The following is a 15,888-nucleotide window of genomic DNA, read 5'->3' as shown; positions in this document are numbered from 1 at the left end:
GCAGTGAGTCTCAGTCAGCGAGCTTCAGATTTAATTTCAGTGAGCATGGTATCAAACTTTTCATCTAACTCTTGGCAAGAAAAAAGCATATAAATACATATGAAATACACAGTTGCTTGTCTACACATATCAAAAGCAAATACATCATGAGGCTTGGTAGAGCTCACCCTCATTACTGGACATGAGCTGTTGCTAATGGGCTAATTTCCAAGGTGGCCTACATGGGTCCTGAACACATTACTCTGGATTCTTAGATCCTTGAGGGTCAGAGGGCATACTCAGTACATGGATAAAGAGCTGATTTATCAAATCTAAGTCAAAATGGAGCATAGACATCACATTAATTACTGCCTTGTATAATTTATCAGCTACGTTCATTAAAATGTGGCCTAGTGTCTTGAAAACTGTCAGTTTCTGAGGAGAATTAATTGCAGAAGAAGCAACTGGAGTGGCCATGCACCCCCCCACGGTCAGGCTCCGAGTCGGCTGCACTAATGGAGGAATATGGAGGCCACTTTAAGATGAAAAACGGCAACGGAGCCCAGTGGCACTTAATCAATTCAAAACCCCAGCAGGGAGAAGGGATGACCGCCTGCGGGGGATGCACAGTCCCCGGACTCATGTCCCCGGAATGAAGGGGGTTTTAAATGGGCCGACTTTCACGGCGTAACTCATCTCAGTCACAGCGATGATGATGCTTGCTCCCGAGGGGCTGGTGCAAGGAGGCTGTCTCTTCTTGGGTGGTGCTTAACAACACCATCCATCTCGGTAACACAATGCCACAGACAGCATCTACCTAAGGAACCATCATCACCGGTGGCTCCTGAGCTGCCTTCGCTCACGCCGGCTGAAATTCCCTGGGAAAAAGCCTGAGGCGACACTTGATCAGTCACTCCCTCTGTCAGTTACGACCCATTTGGATCACAAAACCTGACAAATCCTGCTAATTTGGGTCATTTCTGTATTTCTTTCTTCTACTCAGGGGACACACAGCGTCATATTTCCCTCCTGCCTTCTGCTGCTGCCATCGCACATGGACATGGACAAGGACAGGAGCGAGCTGGCCGGAGTGTCAGTTTGTCTCTGCTGGCTCTCAGCTCCTCTATCTCGCGGCTGCCTCAGGCCCCAGGGTGCTCTTATCTCTCAAACAAACGGCTGCCGTGCCACAGTCCTGCTCGCAGCCCTCATCTATCTGCCTGACATGTGCTTCCTTGTTCGTTTTCTCTCGCCTGCTAGACGCGGCCGATGATATTGACCTGTGTCGACGGCGCTCCTCCATTCATGCCAGATGAATCAATCACTCCAGCGTGCTCTGCGGCCCTGTTTAGTGCCGACAGAGTCTTTTCCTCTTCAATCAATGCCGGGGCTTTAGGAAGGGGTTAGTGCTTTTCCTACTATTTATTAGGAAAAGAATAGCTCCCTCAAAGTCGCTCTGCCAGGCACCTTGGCTGAGTGATATACAGCAATGAACAATAACAAATGTTTGTCAGCTTCCTGGAAAGACATTCCTGTTTCGTTTATTCAAGCCCAACATGGATGTACAGATTGAATTTGTTCCTATGAGTAGTGGAATATACATGGGAAGTAGAGAAGTTCTGCATTATTAGCAGATGTTCACAGATGCTATTGAACTTCCTTGAATAATTAAAAAGAAGCAGAAATAATTCACATAAAATCAAACACAGTACGCTCAGAAATTAAAAATGGAGCTGTATAACAAACAGGAAGCTTGGCTATAAAGCAGCAGTCGCACAAAAGTCTGACAAGAAGAAGAGGAAGGAGGCGGCCTGGCTCTTCTAATGAAATGTGGAAAACTAAAGCTTACACATGCTCGTTAACCAGCTCTCAAATGGAGAATAAGGTTCTTTAGAAGAGGGTTGAAGCTGAAAATCTTGGTCAAGTAGAAGTATTAAAAAATTCCAAAAACACAAAAAGAAAAACACGAAAAGACACATTTCCTTACATCACTTACATGGAGTTAACAGTTCATTTCAGTTCATCGAGCGGCTTTCACTCTCTATCAGCTAATGAAGTCACTGTCATCAGGATCGTCCTGAGTTTGGACGATGAGCAGCGGGTTTCTGCGAGGGCTCAGCTCTAAGAAAGTCCCACCGCTGCTCCTCCCAGATGTTGCTTCAGTCTTTGCTTCGGTGGTGCTCAGCTGTGAACAGTCTCTCGCTGCTTTGTAGCTGGAGTCTTCAGAGATTTTCAGCTCCTCCACCACCCGCTCCCCCAGCTCCTGGATCAGCTGTCTGGTGCCTTCTGAAGCTGAGGGGAGGGCGTCCACTTTCCTCTCTGCTGAGAAGAGTGTGCTTGTTGGCTCCTGGGGGATGGGAGAGGCAGCGGAGGTGGGTTGGGGCTGGAGAGGGTTGTCCTTAAACATCTCTCCTCCTCCTCCTCCTCCTCTCTGGTTGGATTCAGTGCAGCTTTGCCCTTCAGCCTCAGAGTCCTCGCTCTCATCTGACGAGCTGCTGCTGCTGCTGTCACTAGAAGCGCCGCTGCTGTCACCGCGGGATATCGCAGTGCTCTCGGAAGCTGCCCGCTCTCCGTCTCCTTCTTCTTCCTGCACCACCATTGTTGCTGCCTCCTCCAGCTCCTCAAGCTCCAGCTCCAAGTCTTTTTTCCGCAGGGAGGCTTTTTGTAACATTGCTGCAAAGGCTGTCACCTTCTTGGACCTGTGAGGACGAAGAGGGGGAAAAAGAAGAAGTTGTTTAATGTTTCTTACTAAAACTGGTGTATGACTATAAAAAGAGGGGAAAAAAAAGACATCCAACTATAACTTCATCAGTGGCGCTGGAGAGGAGTGAGGCACAACGACTGACTGATCGACTGGCTGTGCGTACTAAAGACATAGCCAGAGGATAACCATCTACAAATCTAATACCCATTAACCAAATCCCATTCTCATCTGAATGCTAAGTAGACCGCGATTTGCCGAGGCGCGGGGGGCTCAATGAAATATGGAAATATGGATGTTTAATAATGTAGGGAGAGGAGTGCTGCTGATACACAGGGCTTCTCCTCCCCCCGCTGCTGCTCTCCCTGCGAGAGGTGATAAGAAACTGAGAGGGATTACAGAGAGAGGCACACCCCTCCTCCTCCACCTTGCTCCACACATGCAAACACACACACACACACACTTTCACCTCCGCATTCTGCAGTGCAAGAGGAGATGTAACGGTGATTGGTAATAAACAGACTGTGCTTGTGGAGGTTGATACCAAGCAGAGGCACCTTTTGCACCAGACAAGAAGATGCATTTGTGCTTTGATTAAATTATTTCAAGAGCAGCCAACAAGGCTGGAGAATGTTTTGACGCATGGCAAGGTTATTTTTTTAAACGTTTTACCCAACAATCAGGCAGCAGTAGGAACTGATAGAACAAGCACCCTGAGAGGACAAATCCTGCAGAATAGAAGCAGGGGACCGTGGATAGTTGTGCACAAAGTGTGACTGCAATACAGTCAATAAAAGCCTGGACAGAGAAAAGCCTCCAAACTGCAGCCCCACAGCTAAATGCCTCCAAAGATTAAGATTAAGAGAATGCCCTCATAGAGCAGTACATTAAACAATGTTTCCATCCCGCAGCCCCAGTTTTATAGCTGTGTCACCACAGAAGACACAACAGACTCCTTGAAGAGAGAGGTGTTTTATTGCTGATGAATGTCCTCCTACAAGGCCCCATTTGTGTAAAGCCATCAGATTGTTGGGAGGCCCCTGTCTGCACATTATTCACGCTGGGAATGCCCGCCACGCTGCCTAAAACTTAAGTGGTTGCTATTCGTCTCCCAGCGCGGTTAGGGCGTGCGTGCCGCCCCCATTGCCATGGTGATTACGAGCTGACCTCTGTGGGTCACTGTGATTCAGACTCTGTCCATTCAGGGTGGGATAGAAATGTGTGTGCTGGGCTGGTGTGTGTTTGTGTGTGTTAATGCATAGGGGGTGTGTATGTGTGGAGAGGCTACTCCTTCCGCCGCCATTCACGTTTTCACACTCGGCTCCGGTTGCCCTCTCCGGCCCAATTAACCCACTGCTGAGCACCAGGATGGCTCCTCATTACCGAGCTGTCCTAATGAGCTCCCTATTCTGGAGACTAAAGTGTTTATGGAAGCAGCATGTGGCGGCTGCGCATTCATTTAAGACCTCAGGAGGGACTGTGTAAACAGATCCTATAGTTGTGATATATCATCTGGATGCACATTCTTCTCTATACACTGAGGAAAAGAAAAGAATTAAGTGGGAATAATGGAGAGTGTGGAGGCTGGGGGTGGGGGTGGGGCAGAACACCCTTTCTCGCAGGAATCCAAAAGATTTTTTGTTGTTGCCAGTTTTCTTTGTCACTATGTGGCAGAATTTGAAAACACTATCTGAGGTCCATTTTCCTGCTAAGATGCTTGGGCTCACAACCTTTCAAGATTTCTAGAAAAAACCTTCCCCTGTGGTTTCAGTCATGGAGTTGTGAGTGTGGCTGAAATGCACAACACTTTAAAGATATAAAATCAGTCAAATGTGGTCAAATGAAGCCCACAAGACACAAAAAGAAATAAGACATGTAAACTGTGGAGAGGAAATTACCAAATTGATTTCTTCCTGCATTAAAAGGATGAGGATGTTAACCTACGTTTTCTTCTTTACTGTCAACAAATCACCTGTGTTGCCAAAGCCTGTACCATCTTTTTCCTATGTGCTTGTTGCTCGTTCCATCATTACCAGAAATGAATAAGCAAACACAATATACATTTTTATTTTAAAGATTATGTCTTCAGTAGGAACCAGTGTGCTTGGATTTTTAGTTGTGAAATCCTGTTTCATAATTTTATAAACTGCTATGCAGTATTTTGGATTCTGACAAGCCTCCAGATTCACAGATATATGATAATTAAAGTGGACTTCCTGGATTGTATTCGTCTTTCACCAGGGCCTGAAGCAACATGTCCCCACCAACGCACCCCCAAACATTATTTTAACAGAGGGCAGATTAAGGTCTGCATGCCTGGAGCTTTGGGCTTAACTCCACTGACAGTAAGCAGGTATAAGGTTTAGCATGTTCACCATCTTAGCTTAGTGTGTTTCATTATGTGGATCATTATCACTAAGTTCAGCTGAGGCTGATGGGAATGTCATTTGTTTTGCAGGTCTTTTGATGAACACCAAAGTTCTGGATGAGGTTGCATGATATGCAAATAAATAAAAAAAAGAAAAGAAAAAAAGAAAAATCATATTGCAATTATTTTGGCAGATACTGTGAGTCAGGGTTTCAGTAGTAGGGATCTTTTTGCATTTGACTTACACTTGGGGCTTGTATCAAACAAGCATGTTCCTTTACGTCTGAAGAATATGATTTGGAGGCTTGGGCATCTCTGCAGCACCACAACGCTTATGGTGCTAACAATGCACAACAATGTTGTGACACATTTTACGTTTATCAAAAACACTGCAGCTCCTGTCATTAAGATATTGCAGTTAGGCATACTGCACTTTTATTTCACTTAATAGTGCAGCCCTAGTTCTGGACAAATAAAAATTTTGATCTTGTGATGGCACTAGATGAAAAATTTCTCTGCTAACATCCTGAGACCATAGAAATTAGTATGGTGAACGCCTGTGTAGGAGAAAAAAAAAACATCCTGGAGACACCTTGTCTCATATGAGAAATGCTTAATCTCCATACACAATCAGCTTATGTGTCACATATACGTGGTCTGACGAGGTGATTTATGTGTGAACAACAATAAACCGGTGCATTCTTTGGATGATTGAGTGCAGCACCATGTGTGAATGTCACTAAAGCTAAAATCCACAAGTCCTGCACAACTTTAACAACGACAAATAGCTCTTTCAAACAATACCTACAGGATATCGAGACATTAACTTAACCTCGACTAATGATGATGAGTGTGTGCATGCTGTATGGAGCCTGTTTGGGTCCCAGGCTCTATAAAACCCATGTGAGAGCTTCCTGTAGCGAGGCTGGGGCAGAAGAGTCTCCTGCAGCACAGCCACTTCAAAGACCACCCCGTATTCTCTTTCCCCCGTGGGAAGTCATTATTGAGTTAGCATTGGAAAGGCGCGCTTGTTTTCTCTCCCCTGCCTTGCTCTGTGGTGGGAGAAGCTCGGGCTGCGGTGAATACAAAGGCTCTGTCCAGGAGGGGGGAGGGATAATGTTGTACACAATCCAGTCATTACCACACCGCTGTTGTGGCTTGCCTTCATTAGACTGAGGAGGGGTGGCTTTTTCAAGGTTGGAAAACTTCTGGTGAGACAAAGACGCCTCCATCTGCCAGAGTCTTCAGATGAAAATGGGAAGAGCGAGTGAATTTGTGCATGTAGGTGAAAGAGCCGAGCTAAATTACAATGTGACATTTCTTTCATCGGGCTCGTGCTCACTGAAAGAGCAACTCATTCAGCGTGTCTGTGCTGCTGAAAACATTTCAGATAAAGCCTGTCTTCAGATGTATAAATCTGTGTAATATGAGCACCAGACTTCCTCAGCGTTACTCGCAAAATGCATCATTCACTAGCTGAGGGGGATAAAAGCTGACACCGGGAGATGTGATCCGTCAGTGTGACTGAATACTGGAACAGTCCGAGGCACTGGATGCCACTCTGATTCCACAAACGAGAAACACAGATGTGTGTATTCAGTGTTGGATTGTACTTATAGCTGTTTAAGAAAGGAGTTACTGTACTGTAGAAACACTGATATGTGGTTTATACAATTGTGGCATAAATATCTCTCGACCTATTTTTAAAGGAAAATGTCTTCTACAATGTATTTTTGTGGGCTTGGTTGTCATTGCTGTGAATTGCTTTGCGGATGTAAGAAAGTACGCTAAAGCCCCTTTTTCAACCGGCCAAAAAACCCGCTGAGACCCGCTAACATCGGGCTCTGTCTGCAATGTAAAAGTGTAGAATCAACATTCACATCCAGGTCAAATGACTCTGCAGTAGATGTGGGTATTCATCAGCTCAGCAGTGATGTAAATACAATACCTGGGTGAACCTGCTAAATTTTGCCCCTTTTCCATCTTTCACAGCACAGTTGCAGTTGTGTGTGTGTCCTTCGTCCGAACAGAAAGGCAAACTCGTCTGACAGTGTAAAAGGTGTTCATCGCCTTTTTCGGCGGGTTAACCCACGTTTGGGTACATGTTTAAATCTCTCTGCTCTTTTGTCTATTTGTGGCACTTTTCATGTGTATAACTGACACGATATGAATATCTTCCTGGAGATATTGACTATAAATGTGCGCTCTTATCTGATCTCACATATGTGTATACACCTCAATTTTTCCAGTTACTGAAATTTACAGTGTAGTGTCTCTGTGCTCTGAAATTAAAGCATAGAGCAAATAAATAATACAGATTTTAAAAACAAGGGATCATAACTAGTAGAAAAAATGGCCAAATCTACAAAGATAACACTGACTTTTTCTGAAAACAAAATACCCTTAAAGGCTTTTGTGGTTTGGTGGAACTGGAGTCAGGATGTAGCAGTACAAAGTATGCCTCAGCTAACAAGGCTCTGTTGTATTCCCACTTCATCATTTAAGTTTAAAAGTTGAGCTGAAATTTTCATCAATACACACTGAGTTCGTCCGTGCTTAAAAAACTTACAGCCCTCAGGCTTAGTTCTTTTTTTTCCTTTTTTTTTTAAACAATGCAACATGAAAAGTTAAAATTTTCAGGTCTGAGTAAGACCCTACAGTTGGGATTGCGGGAAATTTACTACAAACTGTGTTCAGCTCTTCATCATCTGCTGTTACTGTCTCCTCTCTCACCATTTGATCTGTGAAATCCTTCGAACATTCATTGTCTTAGTAGCTATTCAGCCTGTCTGCTTTATATTCAGCTGTTACTTTCTCTTCAAGATATCTCTAAAAAGGTTGTAGGAAGTTGTTTAATAGGGCTTCATCTAAATGCACAGCCTGTGAAGCTGCAAAGACAAAAAAAAAAAAAATCCCTCTACTTTAATCGACTCTAATAACTGGAGTGGGCACTCCAAATGTGGATAGAGGAAATTATGCAAACATACTGTGTAAGTCTGTGTTTAAGATGAGCCTGTGTATTCAAGACAAAAAGCTGGAGTGGCCTCATGCTGGGAGGAAATCTGTACTACTTATCCCTGTTAGCTGGGGGACATTCGTGTCTTTGTTCTCCCCAGCGGGGCCCCTAGAATCTCCTTCAGGGCTGAGGCTGACATCAGATAGAGCAGCTCCATTATCTGTTTCAAAGCTTTCAGGACGGGCATCTCACAGTTGTGCAATGCTTTCTAGGGAAGTCCTTTCCAGCAAACATCTGGGTGTCACATCAGCTGTGTGGTTGGGAGGGGCGACAGAAAACCATTGTGCCATAGCACAATTCCCCCATTTCGTTCCACACAGGGAGCATCACACCACAGAAATAGCCTCTATCACCTCATTTTAATTCTGCAGAGAAAGCCCCTGGGCACAGGTAAGGTGAAAACACATATCTCGCTAAGCAGCCGGTGGGAAAATCTGGGGAATAAGCGCCTTGTGCTTTACAATCACACAGAGAGGTGAGCTGAGGTGAAGTGACCAGCCGTGCTCAGCAGGAGTCGGTGGGTGGGTGGGTGGGTGGGTATTAACACCATGCCACCACGCACAAGTGCACTTTCAAGGCATTTGACCACTGGTCTTTGCTGTCACACTGACCCCATGCCTGACCTCGCTGCCCTGAGACGCTCCCAGCTGTTGGACACCCAGATGCTTTTCCCTGCGGGGGGGGGGGGGGGGGCTGCCGACGACGCTTCCCAACGGCATTGTCATGAACACAATGTAAAGAGTGAATGAGAAGAGGGAGGAAGAGAGAGTGCGTGGAAACCCTGAGGGACGCTTCATACTCCGAAGGAAAAAAAAAAAAAAGATTGTTGACAACTTCATTTTTGGCGGCTTCTTTTGTTGTTTTCATGTGGTGCTGCGCACATTCTACTTTCTTTCATTGTGCTCCTTTTCTTCAGTGAAAACAACACCCAGTGTTTTCGGGGACTGCTCCCATCACACATACCCATTCACAATTATTTGAGTCTGTCAAATGACTTGTTATGGTGTAAGACTCAGAGTCTGTCCCTGAACCATTTTCCACCCTCAGGCACAATGTGCGATTGTCCAATTCACACATCTCGCAGACAAGTCGCAAAATACACTCCAGAAAACAACCCAAAGAGCCAGATTTCCCCCTTAAACTAACGACTTCATATGGAAACATGAATCTTGCCTCACGTCCCTCCTCTCAGACTAACCCTGGAGCACATCACTTGTATGCCGCCATTTTTTTTTTTCCCCCTGCTTGAATCTAATTGACCCAATTAATAAGGGTGGGTGGATGGTTGTGAGTGAACCGGCACTGAGAAAGGAAGTTGTAGCCCTTCTGATTTTAACTGAGGTACTGTAACACAACACCAGGGCTTCTAAGCTTTCTCTGCACTGGCTGCCATGAATCTACGTTGGCTCCTCTCCAAGCAGTTTGATAAAGGGAGGGGAAGACAAAGAGAGAGAAAATGAGGCAACTCGCTTCTTTCTCTGCAGTCCAGAAGCTCTGCAGGGGCTTTGGCATTTGAGGACCTTCAAAAGCACACACTGAGGCTAATTGACTGGAGAGGCTGCAGCTCCATTTGGAGCAATGCTCTCTGCTAACAATCCGGAGATAATTAGCACTGGATGGGTGTGCGGGGGCCAAGTTAAAACAGTTTCCACAAAGGAAGTGTGTGTTGAATTCTGCGGCGATGACCACAACAGTGAAAAAAAACACTAAAAGTTCCATAACACTGAGCAATGTGCTTTGAGGTTGCACTCCTGATTGCAATGCGCAGGGTCCTGCTCCGACTGTGAGAGTAAAGGGGAAGCGCCGGCCCTGCGGCTTAAATCACACTGAAGTCTTTACGAGGTTGTAAATTTGAGAGCGATGTCTCGGCAGTCAGGGGAACTTCAGGAGTAGAAATGCGTGCGGGACAGTGAGGAGATTAAATAAATCAACCCCCTAGCCAGCAAACATCCATTAATCGCTGTGTCCATCATGCACAGCTGATCGCGTCTGTCTCGCCGGCAGCGCCGAGTGACAAGACACAGGGATTGCATCAGGGGGGTATAGATTACATCTCATTTTACCCGCCCCGGCTCCCAGAGACGACTCACTTAGCGGAGGATGACAAATCCTGCATGGGGGAATATCTCACACTGAAGAAAACAATGCCTACACGATCTGTCATCAAACCTGTCAGATGACACAAAAGGGCTGCCACAACAAACCGCATGTGTGATAGGGGAGGCTGGTTTGTGGAAACCGATCGCTCCAAACCTCAGAGAACGGGCCTGGATCTCCGGTGCTGCTTTGCATTTTGACCGCAGGCTCCTTTTTTTATGTTATACTCCAAACATGGGAACATAGTTTCACCAACCACAAGTGGAGACTGTATGGAATTTCTACTGAGCCAGAAGACCCACACTGAGACAACAAAAAGCTAAACAAACTTGGCTGCTGTCTCAAGTGGTTGGAGGTGACGCAAGTGGTTTCTACTAATCTGAATGTCTTTTTCACAACGTGACAGCTTTATATGAGGGAATAAAAAAAAACACTGTAAAGTTCACTCTCTTTATCGACAGGAAAAAACAAAACACAAAAGGGGAAATGTAACAATTCAATCACAGGTCAACGCTCCAACAGCACAGGCTAATCCATCTAATGATCGATGCAGGGCATAGTAGGAGTCAGCACGTTAGGTCAAGTGCTGACATTTAGTTCCCATGTACTGCAAAGGAAAAAAGAGGTGAAGCAGAGCTCCCGTGCCCCACAGCCAAGAAGAGACTGATTGAGTTTTTCGGTGAGTTGACAGAGATTCAGCAGCTCTGTGTGCTCATAGAGCAGGAGAGAGTGTGTGTCCTCTCTCTGGTCACTGTCTCCAAGAGAAAAGAGATCGCACCAACCCGAGACTGAGCTGCTGATTTCACCCCACACATTAAGATCCCGGCATCCGTAGCATTTTTAAGAGCAGAATTCAAGACTTGTGGCGGAAAAATGTAGAAATGAGAATGTGAGGAGGAGGAGGAGGGGGGGGAAGCAGCACTAAATCCCCACAGACCTTTTATCGTGTCTGCATCTGGGCGCCGAGCCTACAACATCAGGCACACATTTTTCAACTGGGCTTTTTCCAGACGAGCACACCACTTGGCTGAACCCTGGCCAAGACTAAAACAGAGCTCATTACTGAGTAATGCGCTCGCAGGCTCACATTTGAAATGTGTAAGTAATTGTAAAATATGTGCTAGGAGGAGGAGAGAGTCATCAAACCTATATCATTTGAGGGGGGAAAGAGCAGATCTCGCATGATTGGCTTGAAACGGTGGTGGAAGGTTACACCCACGAGGATATGGGGAGCACACACACACAGACAGACACACACATGTGCACTCTTTAAAGTTTCATACAAAGTGAATCTGCTGAGTGCAGCTGGCTCTTTTGAGACGCAATGATGGTACTTTTGACACACGATAATGGAGATAAGGGGGACAGCATCTATCGCTGGCTTTGGTCCTTCAATTGGCCCTGCTGTGACAAATGACTCGTCTAATCCTCTCCTCTAAAGCACTGATGCATCATGGGGGCTGAGTGGCACTTCCCTTGGCTCTGAAGGTGGTTCTCTCTCTCTCGATGAAGGTCTACGAGGTGTGTGCGCTTGGATTTATGTGTGCGTTGCTGAACTTACTTGACCCTCTGGATCCAGATGCAGTAGTCTGTGACGTACAGGTCGTTCAGTATGTAGGCCGGGTCGTTCTCTCTGAAGACTTTGTGAATATCCAGCAGGCATTTGAGGACACAGGCTTTCCCTGGGCACAGGAACACACCGTGGCAGGCAAATGGAAAAACAGTGTTATTCTCGCTCTGTATTAAGGATGACAATGTACTCCAGCTGCTGGCAGGCGCAGCTTGAATCTAAAGGCTTGCAGTCATTGTTCCATACATAAAAGCCAAGGTACAGGATCAGAGGAAAATCCCAGTGAGCTGCAGTGTAATTTGATCCATACGGTTTAAGAAGAGTTCCTGGTTAAGAACTGGTTCATCTGAGACAAAAGAGCCACAGACGACAGCTCTATTTCTGGCATTCAATCTTTCAATTTAATGGTGGTTCTGTTCTGACTTTCTGTCAGAAATGTGTTTGCCTTTATCTGTTGAAAACAGCTCTGAATGTTTCTGATGATCTTCCACTTGACATCTATTCTAGCCATTGTGCAGCGTCATAATAGTCCTGATCTGAATCAGTTTTTTTCTTGTGATCTGACAAAACATGAAGGCCTGATTTACACATTTTAAAAGACATCAATAATTCAGTCCAAAAAGGAAATGAGTGAATTCCAACTGTGCATGGCTCCAAGGCCGACGCAGGTCACTTAACTACTCAATTTGAAGTCTTAAAACATCTTTGTTTTTGCCTTATCGCTCAAGGAAATCATTTTCTAAGAATGGTCAGAAGCTTTCTAGCCTAAACACGTGCTGCACCCCTCAAGTGACATCACATTGCAGTGCATCTGTCTCAAGCCTCAACTATTTGAGTGTGCTTCATTTTGCCACTTCTCTACTGTGAACACACTACAGCTGCACTGAATTAGTATGTTGTATGAAATATGGATACGGCTACTGTATTGAAGCCTGCTGTTTGAATCAGCCTTTGCGATACTTTGGAAAAGCCCCAGACAGAGGAATGTGATACTACCAGGCTGATGCTTGATTCAGATTTATAAAGATTAGGAGGTTAAAAAAAAAAAACTGCAATAATAACCCCCGATGCTGTAACGCCAAGAATAACAGTTCAGAAAACAAAGCAGTTTGAGAGAAAACTCTACTGAATGCAAACGTCTTCTGCCAAAGGACACGTGTTTTTGTGTTTCACTAAACTCCATTTTTGATGCTTTGAGCAGTATAAACAAAATTCCATTCACCTCGCTGGAAGTGGAGTGGAGACAGCAGACGTCGAGATTAATGTCTCTGCACATAAAACTGCAACTACATGCAGAGTTAGGTACACGTGAGTGAGGAAATATGTGCTCTTCAGGGACTCAGGTGAACTGATGCCTTAATAAATAATCATTTAACAGCACAGATACAACTCCGTGGTTTATTTGCAGCTAAAAAATGTGCAATGCAAGGTTAATAAATATCTACATGTTTTATTTCAGTTTGTTTAAAAGCTGTTGTGAACATTTTATGAAACTTAAAGCACATAAATCATGTTTTCTTCTGGATATTAATGTGCTTTTTGAGATTTAACAGTTAGTGGAGAGAGTGGAAAGAGGACAAGCCACATTTTACAGTTGCATATATGTGCAGAACAAGAGGTGACCACAGAGGTTTGCCGTGCTATCCAACCATTAACATAAACAATGTTATGGAGACGGATCCACTCTGATTACAGCTTTCATTTATTTAATTCCATCTAATTATGTAAATACGTTTGTATCATAATTATTATTTTAACACCTATGCAACACAAACGTGCTAAGTTATTTAGTGGTTCACTTAAAATCTCTCTCATTAAGCTAATGTGGACTTTGTGTGAACAGGACCATGTGGTTAATGCATTCAGCCTGTGATTAATTACATAAAGGTTTGGTCTTAATCATGATTTCAATAAATCATCAAAGCAACTATCAAATGAGTTTACCTGCTACATGCTGAGAGCTTTTAGCGGCGGTGCATAGGACATGGTTTATGGTTGTCACCTGCACTTTGGCAACGTGTTTTGAAATTGTTTCAGCCAGCCTTCAACACTACAGATGTATCACACAGGCAGAACTACACGACACAGAATCTCCATTTGTTATTCTGACAAATGACTTCTCCCCTAAGTATACAACAAGCCAAACTGCCACAGCACTTCTCCCCCAATCAGGCATATAAATAGCCTTATGATGTGGCCAACAATCCACTGAGGGCAAGAGAAAATGCTGCTCTCCACCTCTGCAGAGCTCGTTGGCATTGTCCAGAGAAATTCCAGCCCAAACAAAATAAACAGCACACTTGCAGAGAGGAAAACCTTAAACAAACATTTGGTTCTCATTTAGGCATGGGATCGTATGCAGGGAACTCTGCCCTCAAATTCAGGATCTTGGATCATGTGAGGAAAAAACACACTTCCTTCCAAGATTTGACTTTTTTTTTTTTTTTTTTTACAGGGAAGATTCATGAGTTGCTTGCAGAAAATTAGAGGAAAGGTTGCTCTCTGCACCAGTTCACCGCTGTGAGTGCCGATGACAAGTGAGAACAATATGTTAATTAGGTAAGAGCGGATTATCCAATGAGTGGGGAAGAGCGTGGAGTAAGTCCTCCACAGCTGCTGAAAGGGCAGGCCTGCATAGATGCAGTGGTGGGAGTGAGGTGGACCAAAAACAAAGGCTGCTGTGTTCTCTGGACGAAAATGTGGTCACTCCAAAAACTGCAGAGGCAGCAAAGTGAAAATGACAAATTGTACTTTTTTTCTTTTCCACATGCTTTATTTCCAAGACATTTGTATAGGGCTCTGTGGTTTAAGAATTTATAATATAAAAGATACACATGATGAGCAGGACCAGTGCAACATTAAAACGGGTCCAGCTGGGAATGTGGATCTTATTAAAAACATTTCAACAAATATATTTTATGATACATGTCTCATATGCCACTTGAACCTTGATTTATTTTTTCAGTCTTATGCAAATATCCAGAGTCTGCTGTGACTGGAAGACACCTTAGTTTACATTGTCTGACAAACACATGAAGACGATGTGTGAATAATATTTGTTTCAGGGGGACTGTATTTACATTTTCTCTGGGAGCTGTGGAATAGATTCAAAAGTCACTGAACCAGTTTAATAAAAGATGCAGACAGTTTCATCCAAAATGATCGGTTTCCATTCCCTCACTGTGAGGTTTCATTTTCATTTTCATTTGGGATATTAGCTTTTCCATCTGAACTGAGAGATAATTTAAGGTAAACTTTCCAGTACTTGGATGGAGGGGACTAAAGCAACATTTATTCTAGGTAGGACATTCATTTTAATGATTGAAATCCTGGCTCACAGGGAATTGGGGGAAGCCGTGTCCTCTATCCATATGTCTTTGAATAGCGCTAAACATCTGAAAATAATGCTTTCTCATAGTCTTTCTTAAAGAGAAACATACTGTATCTCTGTTCCAATTCAGGGGTCGCGTCCTTCAGAGGCTGCATTTTAAGACTGATTGCGTCACAGCGACGCAACAAGGTTGTCCCATTTCAAAGGCTCCTTCAAATGCCTCCTTCTTTTGCTGAGCAACAAAAGCTCCAATGGGTGGATGCTTCCTGGTCCAACTTATCCCAAGATTCATTGCGCAATGGTAATGAATATAATATGGCAGCAAACAATGCCAACAGAGAGCCAAAGGATTACACTTGTCAGTGTAAGTATGTAAGTTTCAGCTCGATTGAACAGCTAACGACATGGTTTATGGCTCTATCTTGAGGTTTTCCTTCACAGTACGACGTGGTACAACCATGACCAGAGCTGTCAAGGTTGCTTGGTGACAGGAGCCCCCGCCCTTACCCTTACGTCACGCTTTGTGACGTAAGGGTAAGGGCGGGCACAGCTGGTGATGCAAAGCGGGAATCATCTGTATGCCAGAGTGTCTCATTTCAGTTCGGCCTTTGCGGTCTACAATGCCAGCAGAGGCTACGCATTTTCTCCTCCAGAGGATGTGACCCCTGAGTTGGGACACAGCTTGTGTATCTAACTGTTTGAGGTGGATTTAATAATAACAGAGATAATTTTGAGACAATTTCTAAGTTGAAAGGGAGATAAACTTTTTGAAAATCTCTGAATACCAGGAAGCCACTTCTGCACCTTGGGCAAAAATAAAACTACATCA

The 15,888-nt window shown here is 44.4% G+C and overlaps 1 protein-coding gene across 5 annotated transcripts in view; it reads right to left on the bottom strand.

Annotated features, from left to right (window-relative positions):
- Positions 1-1,488: 1,488 nt before the first annotated feature.
- shq1 (SHQ1, H/ACA ribonucleoprotein assembly factor) overlaps positions 1,489-15,888 on the bottom strand; it is a 39,111-nt gene continuing 24,711 nt past the window's right edge. For 4 of the 5 annotated variants that reach the window (XM_071493779.1, XM_071493778.1, XM_071493780.1 and 1 more), the window contains 2 exons: positions 11,720-11,840; positions 1,866-2,675 (listed from right to left, as the gene is read on the bottom strand). In XM_071493779.1, the coding sequence (XP_071349880.1) occupies positions 2,021-2,675; positions 11,720-11,840 (776 nt within the window). In that variant the 3' untranslated portion in view covers positions 1,866-2,020. Of the gene's footprint in view, positions 2,676-11,719; positions 11,841-15,888 lie in introns of all 5 variants that reach the window. The other variant, XM_071493777.1, reaches the window with a different exon arrangement.

Source organism: Trachinotus anak, unplaced genomic scaffold (genome assembly GCF_046630095.1).
Source record: "Trachinotus anak isolate AG129_WGS33_773 ecotype Australia unplaced genomic scaffold, CSIRO_AGI_Tana_v1 ptg000013l, whole genome shotgun sequence".
NCBI lineage: Eukaryota > Metazoa > Chordata > Actinopteri > Carangiformes > Carangidae > Trachinotus > Trachinotus anak.
This window is presented reverse-complemented; position numbering and strand designations above follow the sequence as displayed.